This window comes from Entelurus aequoreus, linkage group LG10 (assembly GCF_033978785.1).
Source record: "Entelurus aequoreus isolate RoL-2023_Sb linkage group LG10, RoL_Eaeq_v1.1, whole genome shotgun sequence".
Lineage (NCBI taxonomy): Eukaryota > Metazoa > Chordata > Actinopteri > Syngnathiformes > Syngnathidae > Entelurus > Entelurus aequoreus.
The window spans coordinates 14,219,911-14,239,155 of NC_084740.1; the positions used below are offsets into that span (position 1 = coordinate 14,219,911).

At 39.2% G+C, this 19,245-nt stretch overlaps 1 protein-coding gene across 6 annotated transcripts in view; it reads right to left on the reverse strand.

Annotated features, from left to right (window-relative positions):
- The window catches only part of sik2b (salt-inducible kinase 2b), a 135,245-nt gene extending 116,000 nt beyond the window's left edge, over positions 1-19,245 (reverse strand). For 5 of the 6 annotated variants that reach the window (XR_009827444.1, XM_062060181.1, XM_062060179.1 and 2 more), the window contains exon 1: positions 18,726-19,245. Coding sequence is in view for 4 of the 6 variants with exons in the window: in XM_062060181.1 (XP_061916165.1) it covers positions 18,726-18,863 (138 nt within the window). In the remaining 2 variants the exon portion in view is untranslated. Of the gene's footprint in view, positions 1-3,410; positions 3,556-18,725 lie in introns of those variants that run through there. The other variant, XM_062060182.1, reaches the window with a different exon arrangement.

A 19,245-nucleotide genomic window follows, 5' to 3' on the forward strand; every position in this document is an offset into this window, starting at 1 on the left:
GTCAGAGATGACGCAAGCTTTCTTCCTGCTGTGTGGACTGACAGGAGGTGCGCAGATAGCAAATAATGTTGGAATGACCAATTAATCCCCTATGAATGGATTTGTACTTAAGAAGGTTATGCACACACACCAGTCTAAGATTTCCTCTTTGATCTTAGTATACTCTAATGACATGGCATAAAGTACACAGAGAGCTGACCTTGGCCACCTTAACAAACACAGCTCAGGACACTGTAGTTACCTTGCATGAGTGACCTGTAGGTATGATTCAATCCAGGTAAAATAGAGCTGCAATTTCTGCAAAATCAGTAGGTGTGGCATTTGTGTGACATGCTTTGACATTGTGATTAGTTTTTTAAGGTTACAAATTACTGGCTAGACTAATCGCTGCACTACTTCACTTTAGTAACCAGATTAACTTGATAAGAGTCTTAAGAAGTGCAGGCCTGCAGTATCAGTCATTAAACCTACCGAGGGCCTTGTCTAGGTAATGATTGTTTTGCTGTACAGTTACTACTCCTCTAATCTGCTCCAAACAGTGCAATAGGCCCCAGCGATCAAAGATCAAACTGAGCTTTTGCAAGTCCCATGGCCTATTTTTTTCTCTTCAGCTACTGGCTGGGTCTGAGTCATTACCAGAGATACGGCAGTCTATGGTACAATGCACAAAAGGACCCCTTGCAGAATGACGACATGAACTGTTCCTCTTCTTCTTGGCCTGAGCGTGGGTCCACACTGTTTCTGATGTCAAAGGCAGCAATGTATCTGAGCTGCCGTCTGTCTGCATGCGTGCACTTCCCAAAAACAGATCTCCACGGCACACTCTTGTCTTTGGCACCACCACCACCACCACCAAAAACCACTGAATCACATTATTTGAATTACATAAAAAGACCACCATGCAGCTTGCCCCAGATACCGCCATGTGTTTACACCCAGACAGACATTTGGCTTGGTGATTAGTGGTGGTGCTGCTGCTGCTGTTGTTGTTGTTGTTGTAGGTCATAACCAAGAGATGTACAAGTGCATGGTACATGGTGACACGGTGTGGGTCATTAACAAAAGCCGTAATGCTAGTGCGTGGTACACTTTACAGCTTCATGAGTCATAAACAAAAGATGTAGCGCAAGTTCATGGTACAGTTGCAGGCTGCTGTGTTGGTTTATGTGTATTACAAACAACAGACTGTAAAATACACAATGAAACGGTTTAAAAAAAACACCAAAAATAACTGATGACACATAACCACTCTCCCCCACAAAAAAATCATGTTCTTACATTGTATTAGCACAAAAATAATTCACAGGTGGCATTGCATATAACAGGAGGGGTACAGGCGCATGGTGCCAACAACTAACCTAACTCTCACCAGATCCTTGTAGTTCGCTGAGCTCCACACAAGGATCTGGGACTTCTCAATAGAAGATGTATTTCAGAAGGCGGGGCCTTGTAAAAAAAATCATTGTATGTGATTGGATTAACCACTTGTCTGTTATCTTGAATGACGTGCTACTTCAACCACTCACATCCAAATCAACCCGTGACGCCGATGAGAGCGACGCTGGGAAATCCAAAACAGAACAGCCGACATATTCGGCATATAAACAAGCTCTCTCCAGGTTGCAGTTAGTCCAGAACGCGGCAGCACGACTTAACAGGGGCCAGGAAACGCGAGCATATAACCCCAATTCTTCGGAGTTTGAACTGGCTCCCTGTTCATTTTAGAATTGATTTTAAAACCTTGCTGTTTGTTTTTAAAGCTTTACATGGACTGGCACCTCAGTATATCTCGGACCTCATCCAAATGTACACTCCTGCGCGCACTCTGAGGTCCGAGAGCCAGCTCCAGCTCGTGGTGCCCAGGACGAGACTTAAAACCAGGGGAGACAGGGCCTTGTCTGTGGTCGGCCCTAAGCTCTGGAACACTCTGCCCCTCCATGTCCACAGTGGAGTGTTTTAAGTCTCGTCTTAAGACCCACTTTTATTCTTTGGCTTTTACACTACGTGAGTTGTGTGGTCTTCTGTCCTCTGTTGTCCTCTGTGCTTATTATAAATTTTGATGTCTATTTTACTGTTTTAATTGGTTTTACCCTTTAAAATTGTTTTTAATCATATTTATTTTTTATATTGTTTTTGTATTGGTTTTCTATTCATTTATTCTTTGTTTTTATTCAGTCATTGGTGTAGCATAATATTGTTTTTAATATTGTTTTTAATATTGTTTTTAACATGGCTGTGCAGCACTTTGAAAACATTCTTGTTGTGTAAATGTGCTATATAAATAAAGTGGATTGGATTGGATATTGGATAACGACGGAGCGAAAAGTTAGAGAACTTTTACTGAAACAACGCAGCAATGTCAGTAGACGATCGATGTGGAAAACAGTTGCAATGGCAGAATCAATGTCAGCACACGACTTCTCGCTGCGTGCCGCCATTGTTGTTTGAATCAAACAGTCGCTTCGGCGCTACGTCACATCTATGAAATCCCGCCCGGAGATCCTGATTGGTTCATTATTTTTTGCTATCTTGAAGGAGTTTGCAATGCCCTCAAGCCCAGATCCCTGTGTGGAGCTCAGCGAACTACAACGATCTGTCGAGAGTCAGGTTAGCCAACAACTCCAAATCTAAAAAAAGACAAATGTCAATGGGGCATGACATACAACATTCAATTAAAATAACATTTTCTGGCAACATAAATAGCACCAAATATATTACTAAAATCAAAATGAAAACAAAATGGTGTCTTCAGTTCCAAAAAATATCAATAAAACAGCTGATTTTAAAACAAACAAAACAGATTTGCATGTTTTGTTGCGAGTAGTGCAAATTTTCTTCTGTAAAGCGCCATTTGTTTGTGGTGATGAGCCAGTGCAACAGCTAAAGAATAGTTTATTTGGAGGATAATGTAGAAGGTCGAGGCACGGTGAGCTCATCAGGCTCAGTAGAGGCACAGCGAACTAGGCTGAGGTACGATCACTAGGCTGACTAGACCAGACCTGTACAGTGCGACCAATTTACTCGCATTTGCTACTTAAAATAGCGTGCGACTTGAAAAAATAAAACAGTAGGACTCGTGCAAATCCGGATTTCAACCCTTTCATTCTCATTTTGCTCCTAAATAAAATCCATTAAAAGTGGATCAAATAGAGTAAGATTCGAGGAAAATAAACGTTGTCAGCAGACTAAGCGAGCATTATATCAGCTCTCTGTGCATCACTGCTCTCGCAACATGTTAGTTTAGCTGCCAGCAGAACAACTCGCCAGTCACTGCGGATTTCATTTCAGCAACTAAAGATACAAACTTGATAGTCAAAAACCCATGTTTCCACTGCTAAATGTTGTGCTCATTCATGTCGGTTGTGTTTTAACGTTTAGAGGACGTGCTGTAATGAAATAAGTAGACATACTTCCTTGGAGGTGTAGCGGTTGGCTGCGGGGCTACAATGGCTTTGACTGGGGGTGAGACTTCAGAGACATGGATGGGAAGTGACGTGTGCTATGGGGGTCAAAGGCTGTTTGAAAGTCCATCCATCCATTTTCTACCGCAGTTTGAACTTGTCTGAGTGGAACGCTGCATTTTTGTAAAATAAAGAAAGACATATTGGTAATCTGTTCGTACCTTCATTCCTTAGAATATTCCTATACTTTGAATGGCTATGGCTGTTTTGTTACACTGAGACGGCGTCTTCGCATACATGCTGCTTCTGACGAGATAGTAAGTAGGAAAAGTAGAACGCAAAAATGTCACTGAAGAAAAGATAAAAGCTATTATTGTTCAGCAGACAAATGCAGCTATATTTTCTGCTTCCACTCCTAATGATCAGACTCATGAATCATCTTTATTTGCCAGGTATGTTTAGCACACAAGGAATTAAACTTCAGACTGTGCTCTCTCGGTAGAATGTAAACATTAAACAATAACAATTAGTTAAAAATAAAAAACGGTCCTTTAAGACTAATATGTACAAGACTGACGAGACAAGATGACACTTTTATTGTAAATACAAAGCTTTATTACTTGGAATGTTCAGCCCCAGGCCATTCTTGTAGCTGATTGTTCTACATTTTGAAATGAAGAGGAACCATATGTGGCACCTTGGACATCACTCATTCATTGGTATTGTGTGTGTTATTATTGCATTGGTATTATTTATGTTCTTAACTGGGCCACCACCATGTATTTATAAATGACATGTTTTATGTAAAGACATGCCAGGCTAACAAAAGGATGATGTAAACAACACTGCCAAAGCTGCAATGAGTTTATAGGAGGTGTGTTAATGATCAACAATCAATATCATTGGCAGACATAGAGGGCCCAAAAATCTGAAATAGAAGGCACTCAAATCAAATTTTGCTTAGGACCCCATGGAGGTTTGGGCCGACTCTGATTATAGGGCACTTATATGTTAGGCTTAGACTTAGACAAACTTTAATGATCCGCAAGGGAAATTGTTCCACACAGTAGCTCAGTTACAAAGGATGGAAAGTATAAGGATGGAAAGGATCGTGAACACAAGGGCACAAAAAGAGGGTGAAAACAAAAAGTATAAAGTACACTAAAAATGTACCATAGTAGCAATATAAAATATAACATATATGTAATATTTACATATTATATATACAGTATATAATATATACTGATATATGATATTATATTATTATAATATATACAATATATAACAAATCTCAATTACCATGTACAATATTACAGTATATGTAACAGCTGCAGCAAAAAAATAAAAATAAAGAGTACATTCAGCAGAAAATATACATTATAAACAAAGAGAGGTAGCTAACATAGAAGGTGTCAGGTAATAGACGGATATCATCTACTGCTGTATGGCGAGTGATTATACAGCTGGACGGAGTGCGGGATGAAGGAGTTGTTCCAGTTTTACTCACATATCCTATAATTTAATAAATGTAATGGGAATTAATTCAACTGTTTCTCATAACAAATAAACTGTTTTTAAAAGTGGCAAATGATAAATGCCAATCTCGTGAAATGAAAAGTAAAACTGCATCTATACACATAAAGTAAAGATGCAGCAATAATCGATTTTTAATCAATCGCAGCGCCTGAATCGTAAGGCGCTCAAAGATTCCCACCTATAATTATAAAAATAAGTATTTTTCATCACCACCAACTGAGTATGTTTTCACAGCATTGGGAAGTGGAAAGGGTTTTATTTACTATGACGTATTTACGTATAATTGTTGAAATTAAATTTGTGGGCACTGGCGACTTGTCCAGGGTGTACCCCGTCTTCCGTCCAAATGCAGCTGGGATAGGCTCCAGCACCCCCCGCCACCCCAAAAGGGACAAGCGGTAGAAAATGGAAGGATGGATGGCGAGTTGTTTGGTAGCGGCTAAACTAGCAAGCCCCAACATTGTGAACAGGTGATCACATCTGCGCTGAGCAGATGCACAATGTGTTGAAACTGTGCTTGCCTTGTCTGCTGACGAAAAAGTTTATTTTGATCGCTCACGGTGTACCGTCACAGTGGTTAGTGCTTGTGCCTCACAGCAAGAATGTCCTGGGTTCGATTCCCGGGCTTTGGGGTCTTTCGGTGTGGAGTTTGCATGTTCTCCCCATAACTGTGGGGGGTCTCCCCGGGCACTTCGGCTTTCTCCCACCTCCAAAGACATGCACCTGGGGATAGGTTGATTGGCAACACTAAATTGGCCCTCGTGTGTGAACGTGAGTGTGAATGTTGTCTGTCTATCTATCTGTGTTGGCCCTGCGATGAGGTGGAGAGGTGTCCAGGGTGTACCCTGCTTTCCGCCCGAGTGCAGCTGGGATAGATTCCAGTACCCCCGGGTGGTGGAAAATGGATGGAATGACAATGTATCGTTTTTCATGGAAAAATGACATGGATAAATGATAAATGGGTTATACTTGTATAGCGCTTTTCTACCCTCAAGGTACTCAAAGCACTTTTTGACACTATTTTCACATTCACCCATTCACACACACATTCAGTGTGAATTTCACACACTGATGGAAGGCCATGCAAGGCCCTAACCACGACCCAGTAGGAGCAAGGGTGAAGTGTCTTGCTCAAGAACACAACGGACGTGACAAGGTTGGTAGAAGGTGGGGATTGAACCAGGAACACTCAGGTTGCTGGCACGGCCACTCTCCCAACTGCGCCACGCCGTCCCGAATGGATGATGAGTTTGCTGCATTTATTTATTTTATTTATTTACAGACAATTTTACATTACATTATTGTTTCTTTTGTTAATATCAGAGTACGTTCTGCAAAAAGGTAATCCCTAGAAGCATACAATTTATGGATAGGGACCCACAGTTTAAATAAACATCATCATATAATATACAAAATACAGTACAATACAATTAATTTCCAAATCTGCCCATCCAATTTCCATTTACAATTTCATACCAACCTACCAAGAATTAATCTGTAAATGCACCAAATCAATCTCGATATCTCATTCAAATTTTATTAAAAAGTTGCATCTTGAAGATTTGCAATAATTTTATCATACATACAGAAGACAAGACCAAAATTATGCAACAAATGTGAAAACCTCAGCCATAAGGGGTGTGCTAAATATACTAAGCAAAATGTAGCAATACATTTTGCTTAACACGCTTTTTAAAAATGCTTAAAGAATGTGATTCTTTTATAAGGCTATCAATCTCATTCCAGATCATCAGGCCTCTCTACAGGTTGTACTAAAGTTTGTACACTTTAGATTACAATTTTTCCCTCTTAATAAAGGTTTACTACTGGTGTTATGTCTATGAGAAGGAGTGATCACTGGAATTTGCTGGCAGAGTCTAGAATTTAATATGTATACTATGTTATACATAATACAAGCAGTGTGGAATCTGAGATAACTAGGATACGTGTTATACCATATGACATTGCAGTAGTTTATATGTGGTACACATAGAGTCCAATACAGAATTAGGAGAGTGTTAAGAGGAAGAAAGTGCCTCAATTTTGAGAGTAGACTGACATATTTAGATAATTTACTCATTAAATATTCAATATGGCTTTTGAAATTTATAAATCCATTTATGTAGACTTTAAGGAATTTATTGCTCTCAACTCTCTCAATTGCTTTACTATTTTTTTTACCTTATCAAAGTTTTTACAGCTTCTATTTGAACGAAATATAATAAAGTTTGTTTTATTTATATTTAAGGATAATTTATTACATTCGAACCAATGATCTACTTTGATTAATTCACTATTGACAATAGTTTGAAGGCTTTCAGGATGTTTGTTTGACATAAATAAATTGGTGGCATCAGCAAAAATTAATTTGTGAAGAATAATTGATGAGTTCACAAAGTCATTTATATATAATATAAAAAAGAAGTAGTCCCAATATGAAGCCTTGTGGAACTCCACATGTTATAATTTTACTTGGAGATTCGCTGATATTTATGTGCACATATTGCTCCCTTTCAAATAAGTAACTTCTGAACCAACTGAGTGCAACCCCTCTGACACGTTGCAACATATTTTTTATTTTAATGCTTTAGGGATGCAGGACACGTATCTAGCAACATCAATGAGTGGGTATCGCTGTGTGGGTCATTTAAAAAAATTAAAAAATTAAAAAAAAATCTTTGGATACAGATGGCCTGCAAAGCAGGTGGCCAATGAACAGCAGTCATTTAAAGGGGTAATTTTTTTGTCATTTGTTTTTTTTTCCACATTTAAAACACTTTGTGTGCTCTACACAACATGTAATGGTGGTGCTTTGTTCAAAATTGTGCATAGATTTGGTTTCACAGATCATCTTCAAGCCACTTTCTGACTGTATCTTCAGAAATGTACCATTTAGTGGGCGGTCCTATTTACATGCCGAAGCCCTCCTCCAAGCCAAGCCCCCTTGGACTGCGTATTCTCTTGACTGCTGATAGGTATAAGTACGCTATTTTTTATTCAAAATGGCAACAGCGGAGGATTTTAGCATGCATGTGCATGTACGAACCAGTCTGCCACACAGCACAGGATAGACAAAAATAAGGAACCTATTGACAACATATCTGGACTACAACTGAATAAAAAGGTGGACTCGCGCAACGCTCTATGGTAAACATCTACCTTATATGGAGGTATCCGCTGATGTAACTAAGGCAAAATACTTCACAATCGCCTAAAATTTCAAGTTTGGAAGAAGGCAAGATTGTTTTATAAATATCTCCACCATGTCTCCATAATTTGATTTCAAATTTTTGGGACTTATGGGGATGCCAACTACACAAAAACACGTACCAACAGGTAAGACAAGTTGGTTTTGCATAATAGGACCTTTTTAAAATTAAATAAATAAGACACTAGCAAATGCAGAAAATACAGCTACTGGTGGTAGTTATATCATACTTGCTAACCCTCCCGATTTTCCCGGGAGACTCCCGAATTTCAGTGCCCCTCCCGAAAATCTCCCGGGGCAACCGTTCTCCCGAATTTCTCCCGATTTCCACCCGGAAAACAATATTGGGGGCGTGCCTTAAAGGCACTGCCTTTAGCGTCCTCTCTCACCTGAAAGGGAGACTATTGTATATGTCTCCGTTATTCATAGGTTTATCGATAGTCCATAAAGTAGGCAGGCACGGAGCTATTTCTCAGTGTGTGTTTATTCCAGCCGGCACGTTAATACACTGACACACAACATCCGGATTCCCATCATGCATTGCTTCAAAACTACGGCAAGTAGTAATGTCCAAAAACATAACAGAGACGAAGCAGAAGAACGGAGAAGAGACATGGCGACGACGAGTAAGAAGAAGTACGCTTGCAAGTTACAAAATGATTGGAAAAAATAATTGCAGTTCATCCAGGACAGCTCGAAGGGGAAGGGGTATGCTGCCTGCAAATTTTGCAGATCAGACTTCTCCATTGACTACGGTGGCCGAACGGATATACTCATTCATGAACGAATTGATTATATATATATATATATATATATACACATACATACATACATACATACATACATACATACATATATATATATATATATATATATATATATATATATATATATATATATATATATATATATATATATATATATATATATATATATATATATATATATATATATATATATATATATATATATATATATATATATATATATAAGGAATACTTGAAAATATATACAGGTACACCCCCCCATCTCCCGAATTCGGAGGTCTCAAGGTTGGCAAGTATGAGTTATATTTGGGGTTTATGTGTCTTTTTGGCATTTGCAGCATATATTTCTTTTGCATTTGTTGTTTTAGTTTGTTATATTGCAGCATTTTCCTGTTAGATGTGTTGTATGTTGTTTGTGTATTTTAGTAGTAATGTGTTATTATTTACTATTCGCTTTTGTAAGAATTTGATTTTTTTTTTCTTTCATTTGAATCCGTCATTAATAGAATACGACGTCATTAAAGTTTAGATTTAATCAATTGTCAAAATTCAATAATAAGGTTGTTTGAATCAAATTGGGAATGCGTAACACAATCTAGAATTTCTTGCAAAAATGCAAAATGCTTCAAACCCAGCATGGAACACTTCACTGTTCACTCAACACAGATGTTGAATATCATCAAAGCTCACCTTTATGCATTCAGACTCAAGCGCCAACATTTTGGAAACAAGGATTATGTGATATAAGGAAGGGACAAATATGATAAATCTATTTGTGGCAGCATCGGACAAAGCAAAGTTCAAGTTTCTATTTTGAATCTTATAGCACATAACTGTAGTTATAAACAGACGCCTCACTAGTATTTAAAGACAGGGGAGGCTGAAGCCCTCCAGTAAATGCACTGATAATTCTAATTTTAATCATGATGCATTATTATAATAATCATTATCCACTAATTACACAGTAATTATCCTCCAACATGGATATTAAAATAATTGTTTAGGGGGCCAGATTTCTACAAAGCTAACTTCTCCCTTTACCATTATTATTATTCTGTATGTTCTGGAAAACCAATTTTGTCAGGATTACAGGAGCGCTCTGCTGTTTTAATGACCATCTGCAAAAAAGATACCGGTAGTTAAAGATCATCTCTAGTATTTTGAAGAATCTGCTAAAAATGCGAGTCTATTACAAGTTTTTTTAACTGAACTCATAGGCCACCAGTTGAATAGCCCAAATTATGAAAAAATAAAAATAAAAAAGAGGATCTAAAATGGAACCTTGAGGAACACTACACGTATAACTAAGGAAATGGAACAAATGACTACGACTGCATTCAAAGTAAACAAGCTAAAATAACACCTTAGTTACATACATCACATTACGAAAAAAGTCTAACTGACGAAAAGGGGAGGACTTATATACATCCCTAGTTTGGACTACAGCAGTCCTTCTCAAATAGTGGGGCCGGCCCACTTGGGGGGCACGGTGTGATGCCAGGGGGGATGCTTGTGACCTGGATTAACATGTTTTTTTTTGCCATACTAGAATATGATTAAGCGTATGTCGCATTTAACTTCACTGTAACCACTGTGAGAGACGAGGAAAGACTGGTGTCCTTTAATGTTAATAAGCTTACAATGTTATGCAGAGATTTAGTTATAACACTTTTTTAAAGACAAATTATACTATTTACAGTCACAGTGGAGAGTGGGAGGGCGCAAAATAATTTCTTCTTTATAGGGGGGGCGTAACAGAAAATATTTGAGAAGCACTGGACTAAAGTGTTCAATGTTTGCTAGCAAGGTTAAAATGTCAATGCAGGAATCTTCCAATATGTTTACAGTGGTCCAAGTTCCTTTATACCAGGGGTTTTCAACGTTTTCCAAGCCGTGGACCTCTAAACTGATGGAGAGACGTAGCGGGGACCCCCAACTTGTATGAAATTGTGTTTGATTTAACTAGTCTTAAAGGTACCTTTTTATTGTGCAATACTTAGAAAGTGAAAAAATACAGTATAGCGATGCCAAAAGCGAGCTGGCAACTAATGCACTAACTAAAACCGCTGACTGGATACCAGCGCCGCTTATTATTAGCAGGAAACTAGAGCGCTAATTGTTAGCTATCTTAGATGCTATGTCAGCTGCATTCGGGCGGAAGGTGGGGTACAACCTGGACAAGTCGCCAGCTCATCCCAGGTCCAATGCTAACATGAATATTATAAAATAACTAGGTGTGAATGCATGTTATTATTCATGTTTATATTTTAAACCTGCAAGGTACAGTGAGTTGGGTGGTCATACCACTACCATTTATAAACTAATGTGTATTTAAAAGCATTACAATTTGCAATGGGAATACAAAGAAATAAATTTTAGACTAAGTCTAAATAAACTTAAAATTTCACGACTCATCTGCGGACCCCCTATTGAAAACACTCTGGTGTTTTTAGGAATTTGCTGCAAAAATGTTTGTCTCCCGAGCTTTGAACTGAACTCGGGGGCTGGTGTGGTCTCATTCCGGGTTGGACTTGGCCTCCTGGGCCGCCAACTGAAACGCCCTGTCCTACATGAATAAGGTATATAGGAAAAACGTATTAAAGTTTTCCATGTAATATTTTGGAGACATTACAAGCTGCATGGAAAAATATTGTTGTATGTGTTTTAAAAAGCTAGTTTCAACCAAATTAAGTCAATATCTCGTTTTTTTGTGCTCGTAAACATACTGTGTGTATGTGGAGCGATGACGAAAGTTTAGGTGGAGTGGGGGTCCTCCAGGAGTCTAACGATAATAATACCACAATAAAGACCAAATTGAGCCACACAAAGTCTCGGGTCCGTGTTGTGTCGAAATGAGCTACTTTGTCTAAAAAAGCTACCAGTTTCTATTCCTGTTCAAACGATGATGAAATCGAAAATGTATACTACAATGATTTGCGTCAATGTGAATTTCCTCACACTGTAATTGTCCACATGCTTTTGCTTTCTGTCCTAATAATATACAATGTGAACTTCCTCACGCTGTAAGTGTTTACATTAAGGACGTCCAAACTTTTTTCACCAAGGGCCACCAAAGTCAAAGTATGCAGGGGCCATTTTGATATTTTTTCATTTAGTAAAAAAAATGCTGAAAACAGACATTACATATTTTTAAAGACTAAATTTAGTGTGAACTTTGTGTTATAGGTGACAAAGTGTACTAATACTACTTTTCAACGGTGTCGGAAGTGCAGCAAAAGGGCCATTTGCGGACAGAACCTCGGGTTTTGTTGGCCCACAACATGTCGAAAAAAAACAATACAAAGGTAAGAAAAAAAGAGCAAAATGACGTTATTTAATGAGGAAAAAGCTGAAATGTTTATATTAATAACTAATAATATTAATAATAATACAAAGTGTCCCTTATAACACAAAGCTGGCACTATATATATATATATATATATATATATATATATATATATATATATATATATATATATATATATATATATATATACACACACACACAACAGTAGCTTTTTTTTTTTGTGAAAATACCTTAATATCCTCTGCATTAGAGCTGCACGATTATTTTTATCAATATTGAAATCCAGTGTGTGAACTGGGCTTTTATTTCAAAATGAAACTTAAAAAAAAAATTCATCAGTTATAAAATAACATTTACAAAAGGCAAAAAGCTAACTAAAAATAAATATGCCATTGCCGAGTGTGATCATAAAGTGCAAACAAGTTAAACAAATAAGCACATACTCCAAGGAACACACTGTACTGCTCACAGTATACATAGAACATGTCTTTGTAACAAACAAAAAAACAATATTATATCCATTATTAATGCGTGTCTTTGAGAGGTGGATGGATACGGGGTCCCTCAGTGCACCGTTGATGTTACGGTAGTCTTTACGTTGGACCTTTGCGACGGTGGCAGGTGGACTGCTCTGTGAGCAACCATAACTATTTGGATTATCAGCTTCACGCCGCGGGCAAACGCAGCAGTTGAAGAAAGAAGGGAGGTTTTGTTTTATGCTTAACCTGTTGCCGCAACTCAATGTGTTTAAATGTGCACACCAACACAGCTTTGCCGTGCAACTTGTGACGTTTGTTTATACACACGAGAGCACTTCCGGGTTAGAGGATGCACAGCGAACGGTGAGGTGCGCAGGTGCGTTTCGGGGTTAAATTGTGGGTCACTCTGTGGGAGAAGAGGGCACCATTGTAATAATGCATTAATTTTTCCGAGTATTTTCGGGAGCTAAAGGCGACCAGCTTATCAACTGTCAGTCACCCTCTCACTCACTCTTACTCGCTCTCACATGAGTCCATTGTCTTTTGGTCGCCCCCTGGTGGTTGGCTGACTTGGTTGTGAATGTACCTCAATTAATATGCAGCTGAGCTTGCTTTTTAAATGTTAGAATAGAATAGAATAGAAAATTAATATTATCTGAAATTACCCTCATTTAATCGTAGTGGCCAAAATCGTGATAACGATTAAAATGTGATTAATTGTGCAGCCCCTACTCCACATACTTAAGACTTTTCAAATTCAGTATCAAATGTTCGGCTTTTTTTCACGATATTACGTCTTTTTGCTCTTTTTTCTTTTCTTTTTACTGGGGGTTTTTTGACAACATGTTACGAGCCAACAAAACTTGAGCTACGGACCACAAATGGCCCCCGGGCTGCATCCAGGACAACTCTGGTTTTTCACAACAAAATTAAAATAATCTAAAATAATTACTGTAGCGCGAATGAAAAAGTAGCTAATTTTGTTCGAAGACAACTTTAGCATTGATGTGCATGCGTGCGCACACTCAGTAGCGTTGAGTAGCTCTTTTTTTTATAGGTAAAGCATTTTGACAGAACACCGGTGTTCTGAAAAAATGTGCTGCCTCATAAAAAATGCAACCAGTTGCATAATCCTATAGTTTGCAAAATATAGGATTTTGATGCACTGTTTAGAAAATGTCTGAAATAGGTCCTGGAACAAGTACTTTTGTAGTTTTTATTATTATTCTTCACATATGAGCTTGTCAAAATACTGTATATATTGTTGACATTCATTTTGTCACCATACAGTATAGTCTTGTAGTTCTCAAACTATTTTCACCAAGTTTCATCAAACACTTGGCTCTATAATTACCACCATAATGACCAACGTTTATAAAATACAACAGTGTACTCGGCCTTAGTAGTATTTAAAAGCAAGATAGAAGTTTTATTTATCAAGCATATTTAATATTTTTGGCCACTGTAACATTACACACAGGTTAAAAAGTAACACTGTGTTTGAATGTATGAAAATAAAACACTGTACTTTAATCAAGTGATTCTTTGGCATACCACTAGATGAAGCACAGTTTTGAGAATCACTGATATAGAAAAACAACCAGCCATGCATTTTAGGTTAATCAAGGTCTATATCTTTTTTATTTTGGTTTGTTTCCTGGTAATTAAAACAATGAAAAAATAATCACAATATATAGCAAACATTTTTTACCTTAATTGCAATGGTTATTTTGTTCGAGGAAACCTTTAGCGTTGTTGCGTATGATGGGCAGCAATTCTTTATGGATAGACTACTTTTCCAGAACTGCGGCCCTGACTGTAGTTGCTACAGGTCTATGGTGTTTAGTGATACTGCATTGGCTATCAAAATAGTACAGGTGCTGAAGTGTACACAACCAATATAACTATATGGATAAATAGGGGTGTAACCATTGATCGATAGATCGATTTATATTGCTAAATTTCAAGTATATCAATCTGTGCTCAGCAGGTTTGCCTTTCGGAAAACAGGTATTGATCCAATATCGTTTTAAAAGGGAATATATCAAGGGATTTTATTGATACAATGAAAAGGAAAACATTGGGTTAAAGAACGGCAGACTTTATATGACGTTTAGCAGTTTAATGGCTAAACGTTAAGTCTATTTGCCCGTCAAAACAAAAATGGCGGTGGTCGAGAAAAGTCTTAAACGCAAACATCGTAAGACAATATTATAAATTAAGACAAAAACTTTCAGACTTGCAGACGCCACAACAAAGACAAACAACACAACACAACAATATAAAGCTACAACAAAACCTTAAGCCACAAAAGACCCGACCGACACAATGGAAATGACAGCGGAGCAAGTTACAGCCATGCACCGCCTTCTGGAAAACAACAACTTGCAGCCAAGGAGAAGTAATTTCACCAGAAACAAATATATAGAAGAGATGGTAACATCCGAACCCAGAATCGTCCATCAGATTGCCAGATGGAAAGGCGTGATTCATCACTCCAGAGAAGGCGTCTCCACTGCATCCGACGCTTTGCATTGGACTTGGTGATGTATGGCTTAGATGCCGCTGCTCGGCCATGGAAACCCATTCCATGAAGCTCTCTGCGTACTGTACGTGGGCTAATTGGAAGGTCACATGAAGTTTGGAGCTCTATAGCAACTGACTGTGCAGAAGGTGGGTGACCTCTTTGCACTATGCGCTTCAGCATCCGCTGACCCCCTCTCTGTCAGTTTACATGGCCTACCACTTCGTGGCTGAGTTGCTGTTGTTCCCAAACGCTTCCATTTTCTAATAATAAAGCAGACAGTTGACTTTGGAATATTTAGGAGCGAGGAAATGTCACGACTGGATTTGTTGCACAGGTGACATCCTATGATAACCTGACTCTCGCCAGATCCTTGTAGTTCACTGAGCTCCACACAAGGATCTGGGACTTCTCAATAGGAGATGTATTTTAGAAGGCGGGGCCTTGTAAAAAAAAATAATTGTATGTGATTGGATAAACCACTTGTCCGTTATCTTGAATGACGTGCTACTTCAACCACTCACATCGAAAACAACCCGTGACGCTAATGAGAGCGACGCTGGGAAATCCAAAACAGAACAGCCGACATATTAGATAACGACGGAGCGAAAAGTTAGAGAATGTTTACTGAAACAATGCAGCAATGTCAGTAGACGATCGATGTGGCAAAACAGTTGCAATAGCAGAATCAATGTCAGCACACGACTCCTCGCTGCGTGCTGCCATTGTTGTTTGAATCAAATAGTTGCTTTGGCGCTACGTCATATCTATGAAACCCCGCCCGGCGATCCTGATTGGTTCATTATTATATCACTGAGAGTGGCCCATTCTTTCACGAATGTTTGTAGAAACGGTCTCCATGCTTAACTGCTTGAATTAATGACATTCAGACGTTACTTAAATCAATAACAGAGCAGCTTTTCCTCATCCAGAAACAACCACACCGGTTGTTTTCTGTCGTTGTGGCTTTTGCAGCCCTTTGAGACACTTGTGATTTAGGGCTATATAAGTAAACATTCATTGATTGATTTTATACACCTGTGGCCGGGCCAAGTGATTAGGACACCTGATTCTGATCATTTGGATGGGTGGCCAAACACTTTTGGCCATTTAGTGTAACAGGAATATAAACTTCACAAGCAGTGTCCAGTATACAGTATTTATTTCACAGGCACATTTTTTAAATATTTTTTTGCTAAAATGTACTGAATCGATTTGAACTCACTGAATTGTTTCAGATGGTAGCTAATTGCTACGTAGATGTTGGAAACAGCGGGAGGCAGCGTGCAGGTAAAAAGATGTCTAATGCTTAAACCAAAAATAAACAAAAAGTGAGTGCCCCTAAGAAAAGGCATTGAAGCTTATGGAAGGCTATGCAGAACGGAACTAAAACTGAACTGGCTACAAAGTAAACAAAAACAGAATGCTGGACGACAGCAAAGACTTACTGTGGAGAAAAGACAGTGTCCACAAAGTACATCCGAACATGACATGACAATCAACAATGTCCCCACAAAAAAGGATACAAACAACTGAAATATTCTCGATTGCTAAAACAAAGCAGGTGTGGGGAATAGCGGTCAAGGAAGACATGAATCTGCTACAGGAAAATACCAAAAAAAGAGAAAAAGCCACCAAAATAGGAGCGCAAGACAAGAACTAAAACACTACACACAGGAAAACAGCAAAAAACTCAAAATAAGTCAGGGCGTGATGTGACAGGTGGTGACAGTACACCTACTTTGAGACAAGAGCTATATTGATGCATGCTTGGTTATGGTTTAAAGCAGTGGTTCTTAACCTGGGTTCGATCGAACCCTAGGGGTTCTGTGACTCGGGCTCAGGGGTTCGGTGGAGGTCAAGACACACCCGACTCATCGTGTAAATAAAAACTTCTCCCTATCGGCGTATTACGGATACGGCAACAGCAGAAGTCACACTGATTTGCAGGTGTGTAATTTGTTGTGAGTTTATGCCCTGTGTTGGTTTTGTTCTTTGAACAAGGTGATGTTCATGCATGGATCATTATGTGCACCAGTAATAAAACATGGTAACACTTTAGTATGGGGAACATATTCCCCATTAATTAGTTGCTTATTAACATGCAAATTAGTAACATATTGGCTCTTAACTAGTCATTATTAGGTACTTATTAATGCCTTATTCGGCATGGCCTTATTATAACCCTAACCCTCTAACCCTGGCCCTAACCCTAACCCTAACCAAATAACTCTAAATTAAGTCTTTGTTACTTAGAATATGTTCCCCTAGTGTTCAAAAAACTCTAAATTAAGTCTTTGTTACTTAGAATGTGTTCCCCATACTAAAGTGTTACCAAAAACATAACTTTGTCTTGAATTTGAAAATTTTTTTTTTATTTTTCACTAATGGAGGGTTCGGTGAATGCGCATATGAAACTGGTGGGGTTCGGTACCTCCAACAAGGTTAAGAACCACTGGTTTAAAGTCATATCCAACAATTGCGACAACGACTTTTTATTGTCAATATCGGCTGCTGAGTTAGAGATAGGGTGAGAAGCTCTGTCATCCGGGGGGAGCTCAACGTAAAGCTGCTGCTCCTCCACATCGAGAGGAGCCAGATGAGGTGGTTCGGGCATCTGGTAAGGATGCCACGCGAACGCCTCTCTAGGGAGGTGTTTAGGGCATGTCCGACTGGTAGGAGGCCACGGGGAAGACCCAGGACACGTTGGGAAGACTATGTCTCCCGGCTGGCCTGGGAACGCCTCGGGAGCCCCCGGGAAGAGCTGGACGAAGTGGCTGGGGAGAGGGAAGTCTGGGCTTCCCTGCTTAGGCTGCTGCCCCCGCAACCCGACCTCAGATAAGCGGAAGAAGATGGATGGATGGATGGCTGCTGAGTTTCAGTTTTTAATGATTTCTGCTGGTGGTGTGCCTGCGCATTTTTTCAATGTAAAAAATGTGCCTTGGCTCAAAAAAGGTTGAAAAACACTGCCTTAAAGGTAGAAAAGCGCTATACGAGTATAACCCATATGTATCATTATTTAAAAAAAAGAAAATAGTCCTTTTATCGTATCGGCAACCACAAATATTGAATCGGTTTATTGTTAAACGAATCGTTACACCACTAATAATTAGAATTTGCTAAAAAAAAAAGAAAAAAAAAAGAGTAGTTGACGATGTGTTGGTGATTAAAAAAGGGTGTTATTGTAAAGGTGGTGTGTACAGTCCGGCATGTTTACACTTCCCAGCAGCGTTAGCGCTCTCAGCTCTTACCGGCAGTAGCTGCTGCCAAGCGGGGTTAGACGTGCAGCCGGTCAGCCCTCTCTGGCAACAAACATTCTGCTGCCTCAAACAACTTTTTCTTTTTATCAGAAACCATGTGTCCACAAATGTCGGCGAGAACCTCCAGAGGTGTTAAACATCCACCCTCTATCCCCTAAAAAGTTATGTAACGAGGGGGTAAGGCTAACTCCGCGGTAGCCCAAGTTAGCTTGCAGGCTAACTTTTTTTTTTTTTTGTACTCACCTCCGTCTTGGTTATGCGGTGTCGCGCCAGTTTGACGACCGCAAAGTTGCCCTTTCCTAAAGTGCGCTCGATGTCATAGAAGCCCACACGGACGGGACCCCGGAGCAGCGGTTTGTGGACGCTGTCAGCCATGACCATGCTGTTGTCGACGGCAGACGTGCGGGGGGGGTAGGTGGGGGGGTAGCGGGGCTTCCTCGCAGCCGTTAGGAGATAAAGAGCCACAAACGAACCGCCGCCACGGCCACTGTTGGAAGCGTGTCCATTTTAAAAATAAAAAAAATAAACACGAGTGGTCCGGCGAATGTGGCGACACTCTCCTTCAAAGCAGCGGCGGCGACATTTAAAAAAAAAAAAAATCTTTGTCTTTTTTCCCCCCCACACTCCTTTGTCACCAAACGGACAGCTTTATCCGGTCACAATGGAGCTTTAATGTTCCGTCTTGATGTCCCCTCTATCAGGTAGAGTTGACTCGCAAAGAGGCATCATGTTCTCCGCTTGACGTGCATTGACGTCAAAGCCA